Consider the following 12952-nt stretch of genomic DNA (forward strand, 5'->3'; position numbering starts at 1 on the left):
TGATCCCAGTCATAGTTCCACAACTTTCTGGTCCCTGCTGCTGCAGGCATCTGGTCTCTGGAAGTATCCCCATGCTAGGTTCTGCTTTGAGCTCCTGTCCTCCTGGAAGCTCCCACAATCAGGGGGATGCTGAGGTTTTTCATGCCCCCCACCCTACCCCAGGGTCCCCCATTACAGGTTCCTTGCCTGGTCGTCAGAACTCATTCTGGTTTCCCCAGTGAAAATCTTTTTTCCAAGACCCATGACTTTTTGACTCTGAAGGAACTTATTGCTTTGGATTTCCTGATTGTTATTTGATCTGATGCCCTTCTGAGATCACCGCTGGAGTGTGTGTGGGAAGGCTATGTGCCTCCCTGACATTCCACACTGCCATTTTCATGGAAGTCCTTTGGTGTCCCTTCTGGGCTAAGGGTCAGTGCTGGTAACTGGCAGAGGCCTACTTGCTGTGCTGTCATGATTCTTCAGATAGTTTCCCAAAATTAGTAGTTCTGTAGCATCAAAAGGAGAATATTTATCTTAAAAAGATGAACTTTTGTGGTAGTGGACAGCTGGAGACTGGAAATATCAAAGATTATTTCCCAAGTCTGCCCTACCCAGTCTTCATTTGTATAAAGCACTGAGAATACAAAGAGAAAAAACAAGATATGTCTGCCTTCAGAGAGGTTATATGCTAGAGGAGGGTGTAACATATAACACGTAAGCATGCACAAGATTGTTTTAGGAGGGGAAGCACACAAACAGCTAAAGGAAATTACAAAAGGTTTCCAGGAGCAGGGTATTCCCGGAGTGAACCTGGAAAAGGCTGAGGGGTTCCAGGGAGGGCACCCTAGACATGGAAGATTGTTCATGCAAGGGTGTGGAGATGGGAAATAGAAAGTCAAGATTGAAGAACAGCAAAATGAGCCCGTTTAACAGCAATGGAGAGTGTGCAAGGGGAGTAATGGGAAATAAATCTGGGTCAGCAGCTAGAGCCAGACTGTCAGCAGGAGCATGGGGACTTTATCCTAGAGAGGAAGACTGCTTGAACAGGGGAGTGACTGGGTCAGGCCCATGTTCTTGAAAGATTGACAGCTGAAAAGAAGAGGAATTGCTCCAGCCAAGGCTTCTCTCCCACAATGCCCAACTCATACTTATTCCTGAATATTCTGAGAGAGACAGACTGGAAGAGAAAGGCAAGAGAGGAGAAATAGAAGGAGGAGAAGAAGAGAGAGCAAGAGATGCAGAAATATGACAAGAGAAGTAGAGAAAGAGGAGGGGAAGAAAGGAGAAAGGAAGATTGCATTCCTAAGGGTGATGCTCCCCAGTCATCCTTTCTACTTTTTCTCCTCCATTGCCTGGTGACCATAGAGGCCAGCTAGGCTTAGAGGTTTAGTCTGTGGCAAAGCTAACTGATCTGTTGGGCAATCAGCCCAAGGTGCCTACTAGTGCCTTTTGTGGAGGAATCTTTGTGGAAATGGGCCTGGCCTGGCCCAGTAGGGGCCATCATTGCTATTTCTGAAGCATTTTAAGGCTTACAAGGCATTTTCTCCTCAGTCACCCAGGGAAGTAGGTACAAGTGTGATTATTATCCTTAATTCAATTTCAGAAACATAAGGACAAGGCCCTGGACTAATGAGCCTAACAAAAGGAAGCTCCAGAAAGCTCAAAGAGACCTTTTGATTCCAAATCCAGTATCATTCCTATTTTACCATGCCTCTTCTCCCACATTTCTCTGGGACCTGTGATCTGGGCCTCAGCTTTCCCATCTGTGATAGGAGAGAACCGCATTAGGCAGCCTCTCAGTTTCTGCCCACTACAATATTCTGTGGCTTATGTTCTACTGAATTTTTTAAGCAAATGTAAATTGTTATTATTATTAAATTGGGGGTAGCCTCCAGCAAATTCCTCCTCCAGTGTTCCCTCCATCCCCCAAGGCACAAAGGAAACCTTCAGAGGCCATTATGGAGTCCAGGATTATCTGGTCCTCCTCCTTGCAAAGTCTTTGAGTGTGGGCCCAGGGATGGCCTGTAGGTGTGACAGAAGCTGAAAATCAGACTCAGGGAATTCCCCAGCCCTACAAACCCCGTGCTGACATGTAGCAGCTAGGATGGGAAGTTATGGGCTTGACTGGGCCCCGCAGGCCTCCCTCTGCCTATTGCCTGGCACTCGGCCCCTCATTCCTCTCCACTGACACTCCCTTGGCCAGTTGGACAGAGAAGGAGATAAGCTAGTGTCTTTCCTCCAGCCTAAGACAGCTGCCTCCTCGTCAGAGGACCTGAGGGACCCTGATGTCAGTCTCTTCACTCCCCCTCCCAGGGGGAGCACTGTGCTTGCCGTGGCCTGCGGGGATTGGTTAGGATTTGTCCCAGCTGAGGTGACCATCTGTTGCTGTCCTTAACCAGTCCTGCCCTAGGAGCAGACTGAGAAGAGAGGCTCACCCCCAAGGCTAGCTTCTGGACCACCGGCACCCATTGCCCCCAGGTAAGGGTGGGCCTTTGCTGCTTTCTGAGCCTCCAAACTCCCTCTGGGAAAATGTGGGCATATGTGTTCCTTTCACCCCCATGGAGCCCCTGGTTCTGGTGGTTTGGACATGCCCAGGCTTGGCTGGGCTTCATGCCGTCTAGACCCTACAACTCCAATGGACAGATTTGGGGTTATTTCAGAAGATGCAGCACTGAGAAGCTTGCGTTTCCAGTCCTCCTCATTGTCTTATTGGAAGTTTCAGGTTAAAAGGATCCTATCCCTGCTTGTGGATGGGGGGGGGGGGGGGGAGGAATCCTTCCAGGTGTCCCCTCTTTCAAAACTGATTCACCTGGTCAGGGCAGGGGCACCAGGAAGGAAGTTCTGGGAGAGTCTTCCCTTTTCCCTTAAGGCATTGCCTGAAAGGAAGCGGTAGGGATTATTATCTCCAGAGTGTCTATAGTAAAGGCTCTGTCAGGTTCTGGTCCCAGATGTGCTGCTGACTCACTGTTTGGCCTCTGGTAAGCCCCTCATGCTCTCTGGGCCTCAATCCCCTTCTCAGTAAAACCAAGGGATTGGGTTATTTTATCTCCAAAATCCCTTCTAGCTCTGACACTGGGTGAACTCTTGGTTGTCCTGGGAAGGAGGGGACCTGGCATCTTTCCTTGGCTCTGCTATTGATTTATTGTTTGACTTTTGGTAAGTCTATTCCCTGGGACTCAGTTTTCTTACCTGTAAAATGTGTAGGTGACTCCTGAGGTAGTTGTTCAATCATGTCCCTTTCAGCTTTTGACATCCTCTCTCCTAAGGTCCCTCTGGGCTACTAGGATTGAATCCCCAAGTTAGATTAACCCAGTTTTCTAGACAGCATTTCTGGGCAGAGTTCCTAAGACCTCAGGATTTACAGTTGAATGGAATCTAAAAAATCATCTTGTTCCACCTCCTCATTGACAGAAGAGAAAAGACAAGTTAAGTGACTTGCCCAAGGTCACACAATTAGTGGGTCCATGTTAGGGGTGAGACTCAAGTCCCCCTGTCTGTAGCCAGTATATTTTCCCTCTCAAGTCAGGCCAGTGTGGGGGTTATTTCCATGAGTTTTCTTCTCAGCCCTTTCCCCACCACCCATTTCCCACCATCCCCAAGGTAGGCAGGTTCCTGAACTAGGCCAGGAAGAGCCACTTTAACAAGCAGAATTATCAGACAGTGAAGGCTATGGAGTGAGTTCTCTATCACTAGAGGCGTTAGACCGGGACAGAGAAGTGCTTGTCTGGAAGGCTGTAAGGGAGATTCATTCTTTAGGGAAGAGTCACTTTCGACAACCCCAGTGGCCCCTTCCAGCATGAACATGCTCCCCGTCTTTTCACTTTAACCAAGATTAAGACAATTAAGGCTCCTTCCCCACCTCAGGGCACCTGCCAGGGTCTCTCCCCCCTTCCTTCTCCCTGGTAAAGGGGAGCAACTGATAGACATGAGGCAACCTGGCCCCTTACCCTGCACCCTTGGGTTGCCTCTAGTGTCTATCAGTTGCTCCCCTTTACCAGGGAGAAGGAAGGGGGGAGAGACCCTGGCAGGTGCCCTGAGGTGGGGAAGGAGCCTTAATTTCAGGGCCCAGGAGGAAGCCAAGGGAGGAAATGAGTGAAACTATGAAGGTGGACAAGGGCTCAAGAAGGATTCAGTCTCCCACTGTGTGTGTGTAGGGAGAATGGGGGGGGGGGGAGGCATAAGGGGAGGACCACAGGGGGCTCTCAACACCGAGAGGTAAGGTAGAGCTCGCAGAGGAGCAGCTCAGAGACCCCCACATGGCAGGCCCAGAAAGGGACTTTGGAGCCTGGGACCCAGAATGTTGGCATGGAACATCTCCAAGGTCATCTGGTTGAGCTCCTCATTTTACAGAGGCACAAACAGGCCCAGAAGAGGGAAGTCCCTGGCCTCAATCACAAGGTGGGGATGCAGGCTAGGGCCTGGGCTCTTCTCGCTCCTTCCTGTGGCTTCTCACCTCCACAGATGGGGAGGGAACTTGCCCCAGTTCCTAGGAGAACCTTTTCTAGAGCTCTTATCCTGTAGTTAATCTCAGCTCTTTTCTTCTTTCCTTTTGCTTGGCTTACCTCTGGAATCTCAGGAAAGATCAATAATAATGATGATAAAAACAATATTTATATAGCATCAAAGTTGACTGAGTACTTTCCTTACATTTTGGGGGTTGATCCCTAACAACTAGAAGTGCCATCATTACAATACCCACTTCAGAGCTAAGGAAACCGAGGTTAAGTGACTTGTCCAAGGTCACCTAGCTACAAAAAGCAGAATTCCTGGCCCTTTAGCCATCATTCTACCTAGTTGCTCCCAGTTTGGTGCCACCTCAGCACTGCCCCCAGTAATGTCCGTCTTGGGGCAGCCAGTAGGAGACTTCAGATGGTGTCTGGAGCTGTGAGGCCACAGAGGGGTCAGTATCCCACGCTTAGATGGCTCCCCATATTTTCTTTAATTCTAATTAAGAAGAGGAGGGGAGTTGTATCTGGGTGGCTCAGTGGATGGAGAGTCAGGTTTAGAGGTCCTGGATCCAAATCTGGCCTCATCTACTTCCTAGCAGTGTGACCCTGGGCAAGTCACTTCACCCCCATTGCCTAGCCCTTACCACTCTTCTGCCTTAGAACCAATACCTAGTACTGATTCTAAGACAGAAGGTAAGGGTTTGAAAACAAAAATAAAAACAACACCCCCCCCCCCAACCCATGCTTATTTTAAATACACTCAAGTGTTCCCTGTTTACAGCCAACTTTCCTTTCAGGAAAAGGTCTACGTGAGAAGCGTGTGATGCCCCTCTGAGCCACAAATTCCTGCTTTTTGAGGAGCCTGGCCTCAACATGGCAACAGGAGACCTTGAAGTGCCAGACAGGGGTCTGGGCTGCCCCGAGGCCATGGAGGAGCTGGCCATGTTGATGGAGAAATCAAGGAAACAGTTACAGGAGGAGAAGGCCAGAGGTACCTAGATACTTGGAATATTTCATATTGGTGAACAGCTGTTACTTTGTATAAAAGTAATTTTCCTGAAAAGTTTGTTAGTGAAGCCATATTCTGAGCTCTCTGCTAAGTGGAATTCTGCCACAATCTTTTCTTAAATCAGAGATGCTGTAATCATCTCCTCCATGACAGTTTTCCTACACCTGCTTCTTCATGTAGAATCTTGAACCTTTAGGATAACAGAACTGAGGGTGGAATTGGAAAGGACCTTAGAAGCCATCTAGTTCAGCAATCTGTCACTTTTCTTTTTTCATTTTATGGGCTTGTTTAATGCCTTAATTAAAGTGATAAGAGGTTTATATTTTCCTCCACTTATCACTAACATTGTTGTTCTGAATTAGGATTTCCCCCGACTCTTCCTCTTAAACACAGTATTTTGTCTTTTCAGTTACTTTAGTTTAATCTGTTTTTAAAGCAGCTTCATTCCTATCAGTTTCTTCCCCTCATCCACAAGGCCCATCCTTCCTCCTCCAGTTGTTACCCCTTTCCTTAGTTTTAGAGTTTTGCTTATCTTATTAGTTCCTTTTTCTTTCTTCCTTTTATTGTTACTTAATTTTTCCCTCCCCCTTAGTTAAGTAGTCAAGAAAAACCCTTCTGCCTATTTCAACTTGTCTTGTTCATTAATTTTCATTTTCTGTGCCTTTTTATGAAAAAGATTTCTCTCCTTCATTTTCTGCATTATTTATCTTGCCTAGTATTCTTTGATTCATCCCAAAGCTCTTTTATTTACTAGATCTTTAGTCTCTAAAGTTCTCATGGATTTAAAGATTCCAAACATACCTATTTGTTCTCTTCTAGACGATTTCTATGGGTCTCTCCTTTCCCTATTGTGTTTCACTCTAGAAATACCAACTCCTTCAGGTGTTAGAGACAATGGTAGAAATTTTCTCCTGTCCCTGAATGTGTAGTTCATTATTAAGCTTCACCTTTTTTTTTTTTTTTTGCCCTTTCCAGTTGCTGTGAAATCTCCACTCTAGGTCCATGCCTTCCTACTTTGGGGTATCAGTGATGCCCTTTCTCCTAAGGCAGGATACATGCTGTTTAAGTACTTGCAGTTTAAGAGTCTGCAGATTAAATACAGATCATACCCATTTTTAAGATCCCTGTATAGACAGACTCTCTCTTCCTCCATGATGGGCTTCATCACTGGTACCCTATCCCCCTCCTGAAACAAGATTCTCCCTTTTTTTCTCTGTTTTGATCCTTCCCTTTTCCCTCTTACCCATTCACCTGTAGATTGTCCAGATTATTTCCCCTTCATTGTTAACCTTTGATCAGTGTATTTCACATGTTCTCTCTCTTATTACTCCCCTCTCCCCTTTTAGGCCTGCTCCCATTCTAAACGTAAGCCCACAAAAATGGTGATTCACCTGTAGGCAGGGCATTGGGAAGTTTAGTCTGTAATGTTTTAGACCTGTTTCTCCACCATCACTTCTTTCTGACTACTGCTTTCAGCCTCGTTTCTTCTCGTACTTTTAGGAAGAAATCTCTTTCTATTGGCCTCAGTTGCAGTATTTGTTGACCTTCCTTGTGGTTCTGTCATCTGGAGTTTTTTGAAGAGCAAGTCATTTGTTCAGATCTGGTTTTCTCTGTAGGAGAGCTTCAAATGTCTTTTTTTTTTTTTAATTGAACACATTTCTTTCTTTTTTTTTTTTTTTAAATTAATGGTTAGGCTTAGGTATGTTGTTCTGGGTTGCATCCTGAGCTCCTTTGCCCTTCAGAGCACATTATTCCATTCCCTCTTGAGGTTTCTGGTGGGTACCAAAGTCTTGTGTATTTCAGATTTCCTTTCCTTTATATTTGAAAGCCTTTCTCCTGATTGCTCGCAGAATATGTCATTTCTCAGTGGTTGTTAAATTTAACGACTATGAGTCACGCACTCTGTAGCATGGTTTTTGTTTTGGTTTGTTCTTTTTCCTGTAGATGATCTGTAAATTCTTTCAATGGGTGTACTGTGTTTTCTCTGGGCAGTTTTCACGTATTATTTTTTTCCTGCATCAAAGCATTCAGGGTTTTTGTTGTTGTTGCTGTTTTAACTTGTGTTCTTCTGGGCTATCTCAGATCCCTTAAGAGATCTTTGTCTCTTTGCATCTTGTCTTTGAGGTTGGTACATTTGGCTTGTATGGAGATCATGTTTCCTTTTAATGTTCTTCCTTTTTTGCCTTTCTTCTTCGTGATTGTCCTTGGCTTCTGCTTCTTTGCGTTCCCAATCTGTTATTCTCTCTCGTGTTTCTTTGGTATGACTACAGATTCAAGGTTTTCTATTCTGCCACTTATTTCTTCTGTGCCAGCCATAGATTCAGCTTTCATAGTTCTTGTTTCTCTTTTAAACCATTTGGGAACATCCTGGTGGGGTTCCATGCTTTCTTGGAAAGACACACTGTCCCATCGTGTATCTATATATTTTCCTTTGTTTTGCAATATTTTTTTCACATATGCCTGATCTCTTTTACCTGGTCTGGAGGCCATATTCCTTTTCTTTTATTAATTTTTTTCCTCTATTGGTTTGTCTACTTATGCTCAAGATCTTTCATTGAATTTTCTCCCACCTGAGATCTTTGGTCATTTTAGCCTTTTTCCTAAATATTCCTCAGTTACTCACTTTCTGACTCCTTTTCCTTTGTGTTTTGCCTGGAGGTTGGACCTCAAAGCCATCTCTGTCCCAGTCATTCTTGTTAATTCACGTTTCACCAGGCTCAGCCTCTGCTTCAGTCTCTGTCTGACTTCTGGGGGGACAGAACTGGCCCCAATTGGATTTTGGGCTCTGCTTCAGGCAGGCCTGGGGGATCTACACCTACTCTGGCATCCTGTCCCCAATCTCTGTTCATCTGTTCTCTGGGTATTGTTGCAGGCCCAGGCAGAGTGAGTGTCTGCCTTTTGGTTTTCTGAGGTAGGGAAGGTAGGTGGGAAGGGACTGGGGGTGTGTGGAGAAGGATGGGGTAGAGCTGAAGCCCCTGGGGCTCCTTGTGGGCAGAGGGGCGCCTGAGGGCTCACAGCGTAGCCCTCTCTGATGTTAGTTCACTGGGTTTTTACCTTGATAGGGTTCATAATGTCCTACTATGGGAGCAGCTGGAATTGATTTGTCTCCTGGGTGATAGTTCCTATTTTAGAGGGGTTGGAGAAGTTGCAGGGTTCAGAGGCCTCCATCTTGTGGTTACTGCACACTGGCCTCCACTTGAACCATCTGGCCACAGAGGGCTTGGCATTCAAGGCCCAGATTCATTCGAGCCTTTCATCTCACTTCTCTTTGTCCCTGGCTTCAGGCCCTTGTGGAATTTTGTTGGTCCTTGAACTATGAATGGAGAAAAAGGAGAGGATGGGGCAGGGAGCAGAGGCGTGCAGGCTGCTCAGGGCCGCATTCTAGCCTCGCTCCTTGCCTCCTTGCCTCCATGTACCCAGCTCTGTGTCTCCCCTAGGTGGTGAGAGGGCAGAAAGAAGCGAAGAGGCGAGCAGCCAGGCCCAGGTAAGGAGGCACACAAAGGGCTTGTGGGGGAGAAGAAGACAAAAGCTGCTCTACTGGTTTATTGTCAGTGTCTAAAGCTCCGGAATAGAGAGGCCCAGGCTGGGGAGTCCCTGAGGGACGACCAAGGATGTCAGCTGTAAGGCAAGCCCTCCGGCCTCCCAACCCCAGGCCCAGCCCACCTGCCCAGCCAAGGCACCTGCGGCTCAGCCAGGGAGGAGACAGGGAAAGCCCCAGAGGGGCCGGAGCGCCCCAGCCTCCCCGCGGTGGGCACAAGCATCCCTAAGGAGCACAGTCTCTTTCCTTCTTTAGGATATTTCCCTTTTGCTAGCATGAGGAGAGGTGGGGTGGGAGTGAGGCGTGGAAGCTAGTCACAGAGTCAAGAAGCCCTGGGTTCAAATCCGGCCTCTGACACGGTTTCTCAGAGTCCTGGGGCAGCTCCCTGGATTGCCACATTTGCTGGGGAGGGCTGATCCACCCCAGGGGAGGGAGTTGCCCCCCCAATGAGGTCCCTGTCCCCCCTGAAATCACAGAACTGATTAAAAAAGAAGAAAAAGGGGCAGCCAGGTGGCTCAGTGGATAGAGCACCGGGCCTGCAGACTGGAGGTCCTAGGTTCAAGTCTAGCCTCAGACACTGCCTAGCCGGGGGACCCTGGGCAAGTCACTTGGCCCCCATTGCCTAGCCTTGATCACTTTTCTGCCTTAGAATTCATACTAAGAGGGAAGGTAAGGGATTAAAAAATAGAAAAAGCAATAGCATAGGCAGCTCTTGGGCAGCTTGGAGGTGTATTGGATAAAACGCTGGGGTTGGTAAGACCGGAGTTCAAATCCATCCTTAGACATGGACTCCCCACGGTGCCCTGGACAAGTCACTCTACCTCTGCCCGCCTCCATTTCCCCTGTACAAATAGGTGTGACTAATAGCAGCTGCCTCCAGGGTTGTGGTGAGGCTCCAAAGCCTTTGGCAAGTGCCTGGCCCGAAGGTGGCCTTTGCTTCCCGCCTCCAGTCCCTGCAAAGTCAGGTCCCCTGGCTGGGCAGCCTTCCCAGGAGGACTCGGAGACCTCGGCCCGTCCTTTTCCCAGGCCTCAGTTTCCCTTTCCGTCATTGAGGGGAGTCGCCCCCAAATGGGACAGACTCCCCGGAGGATGGGCCTCCCCTCAGGGGCGTCTGGATGGACGGCAGAGGGCGCTGGGGGCCCGTTGAGGGGCTGGATCGGGCCTCTGCCGGCTCTGAAGGCCCCGGACTTCTGTGACCCTCAAGGCCTGGCTCCAGCCCAGCGGGGCTTCCCTAAGGATGGGAGGAGGAGGAGGGACAGGCTGGGAGAGGAGTCCCGGAGAGGGTGCTAGGAAGCTCTTGGGAGCTGCCTAGAGGAGAACCCCGGGACCAAGAGGGAGGCCCCGCCTCAGGCTGGCCTTGTCCTGGGGGTGAACCAACTGGGAGAGACACCCCCAGGACTCTGCTGCTCCGGGTCCGAGGCCCTACGGAGGCAGCAAGGCCCAAGGGCAGATCCAGCCTCTGGGGTCGTGGTCAGGCCCCTTATCCCGTGTGTGCCTCGGCTTTCCTCACCTCTAACAGAGATGATAGAGAACCTCCAGCAGATGGATCCAGGCCCAGGCGGCCTGCTGGCCCTTCTCAGCAGCCCCCGCCCTGGCCTCCCTCCAGACTCCCTTTTCCACTTTATTTTGTGTCTCCCGAGGGCGGGGCTGCCGCTTTTCTCCTTGTAAGCCCAGCAGGGGCTCCCGGCTCAGCTCGGGGGGAATGTGTAGAAGGGGAGCCCCGCTGCGGCCTCACCGGCCTTCCTCTGGCTTCTCCCCTGGCCCAGGGCCTGGACGAGGATGCGCAGAGCCAAGCGCCCGAGCAGGCCCCAGATGGCGTTGGGCCCTCGAAGGCGAAGGCAGAGCTGGGGGACCCCGGAAAGGAGCGCGGGAAGGCGGCCACAGGTGAGAGAGGACCTCGGGGGAGCAGAGGCGGGCGGCCCGGGGAGGAGGCCCGGATTGTCTCGCTGGGGTCAGGGAGCCCTGGGTCCGGGTCAGACAAGGCACACGGTGGCTCTCAGCCTTGGGGTCCTCATCTGTAAAATGGGGAGGTCTTTTCTGGTACAATTGTCCATGGGGGGGTGTTGCCTGACTCCCGCTTCCTTGGCTCCCAGCTCCTAAGAGCGCCCCAGCTCGGAAGAAAAGCAAGGCCCAGGCCCAGCCCCCCGGAAAGCCACAGCCACGGACGCTGGGGAGCGACGAGCTGCCCTGGGGAGAGATCACCCTCAACAAGTGCCTGGCGCTGGCCTCCGTTGTGGCCGTCCTGAGCATGGCCTTCCAGGTGTTCCAGGGTAAGCACCCTGGGCCCAGCCTCCCCGGCCCAGCCTCCCCGGCCCAGCCTCCCTGGGCCCGTTGTCCCATGATGCCTGGAGGGGGGAGGGGGGCAGGCTCTTGGGGGTGGAGATGGTCAGCTTTAAACAGACCTTTGCTGGATTTGACTGGGAGCCCCAGGGTGAAGTGACCCTGGTGAGGTCTTGTGCCCTTAGGACACCTATCACTTCTTGGCCCCACCCCTGCCTATGCCTCGGCCTGGCTGAATGAGCGGTGATGGGGCCTGGCCTGCTGGGAGGTGCTGGGAGGCGGGGGTGTAGGAAGGCCGAGGCCTAGCCGGGGCCCAGCCCAGGACCCCACCCAAGCGTCCCTCTCTTTCCTCAGATGTCATTGATGGCGAGGAGGAGGGCCCGGAGGCTGCCCCTGCACTGTGGGCCTGGCCAGGCGGCGGCGCCCCCAAGGACGGGGGTCCCAAACTGGTAAGGGGCCGGAGGAAAGGCCGGCTCAGGGTCTCGGGCCAGCCCCCCATTTCCTAGCTGAGGGACTTCAGGGAAATCTCCTCAACCTTTGGGGGTCCATTTCCTCCTCTGTGGCCTCTGAGCCTCTGCCGGCCTTGTGGAGCCGCTGCTACCCTGCCACCCGGAGGCCCGCGCAGTGCTTCTGGGCCTCCCTCTGGTCTCCCTCCTGTTCCCCCTGGGCGGCTGCTGACCTCTCCCCCATTCCACCCTGGCCCCTGCCATTAGCTGAGCCTGGGCCTTTGTTCTTCCAATAGCCCAAGCCCAGGGACTGGGCCAAGGCATCAGCCCCACCTCCGGGGTCCCAGCCCCTGGCCAAGGAGAGCCCCGAGGCCGCCCGACTTGGGGAGGCCCCACCAAAAGAGCTGGAGCCAGAGGGGCAGGAAGAAGGGAAGGCGGGCCCTGCCAGGGCCCCAGAAGCGGCCACCCTGCCCGAGGACCTTGGGGTGGGCCCCAAAGCGACCAGGCCCGAGAGGCCGGAGAGGCCCGAGAAGCCGTCCTGGGCTGGAAACAAGAAGGGCTCCCGGGAGGAGAGAGCTGAGCCTCCCCGACGGGACCGCAAAGAGGGAGGCCGCCGGCCGCGGCCACCCAGAGAAGGGGCCGAGGAGGCTCCGCGCCGGCCCTGGGAGCACAAGCACCACGCAGGCAGGTGGGAGGACTCCAAGAAGCCACCCCGGGAGGGAGCCAGGAGCAAGAGAGAGGAGCAGCGGAGGCAGGAGGACAGGGCCAGGTTCTTCCCCAAACAGAAGTACCGGGAGGGCAAGCGCAGGGACTGAGGAGGCTCCTGAGGGAGGCCCTCTGCCAGCCCCCACCCCCAGGCCCAGGGCAGCCGGAGGCCCTGGGTTCAAATCCTGGCCCTGACAGTTACTACCTGTGTGACTCCATCAAGACTAAACTCCCTCTCTGGGTCTCAGTTTCCCCTTCTGTAAAGAGTCTGACTCCCCCTTTATGACAAGGGGGTGGAGGCTGCCCCTGGCACGTGATTGCCCTGAAGGTCTGAGGCGTGTCTGGCCTTTCCAGGAGGGCCATGGAACCACCACCCACCTGCCACCTGGGCCGGCCTCCGCTGCGAGGGAGGCACCCCGGATTCCAGCCTCTATTCCCTCCCCCAGGCTCGAGGCCTGCCTGTCTGAGTTTATTAAAGTGAACGTCTGAAAAGAAACGCCATGCTTCAGATTTATTGTTGCAGGTGAGCGCCAAGCATACACGG

General features: G+C 51.8%; 1 protein-coding gene across 2 annotated transcripts in view; it reads left to right on the forward strand.

The window, feature by feature from the left end:
• The window catches only part of JSRP1 (junctional sarcoplasmic reticulum protein 1), a 78842-nt gene extending 65938 nt beyond the window's left edge, over positions 1-12904 (forward strand). The window contains exons 1-7 of one of the 2 annotated variants that reach the window (XM_044671992.1): positions 2372-2460; positions 5228-5421; positions 8877-8923; positions 10744-10861; positions 11071-11247; positions 11612-11706; positions 12000-12904. In XM_044671992.1, the coding sequence (XP_044527927.1) occupies positions 5304-5421; positions 8877-8923; positions 10744-10861; positions 11071-11247; positions 11612-11706; positions 12000-12518 (1074 nt within the window). In that variant the 5' untranslated portion in view covers positions 2372-2460; positions 5228-5303 and the 3' untranslated portion in view covers positions 12519-12904. Of the gene's footprint in view, positions 1-2371; positions 2461-5227; positions 5422-8876; positions 8924-10743; positions 10862-11070; positions 11248-11611; positions 11707-11999 lie in introns of those variants that run through there. The other variant, XM_044671999.1, reaches the window with a different exon arrangement.
• The last annotated feature ends 48 nt before the right edge of the window (positions 12905-12952 follow it).

This window comes from Gracilinanus agilis, chromosome 1, assembly GCF_016433145.1.
Source record: "Gracilinanus agilis isolate LMUSP501 chromosome 1, AgileGrace, whole genome shotgun sequence".
NCBI classification, from domain to species: domain Eukaryota; kingdom Metazoa; phylum Chordata; class Mammalia; order Didelphimorphia; family Didelphidae; genus Gracilinanus; species Gracilinanus agilis.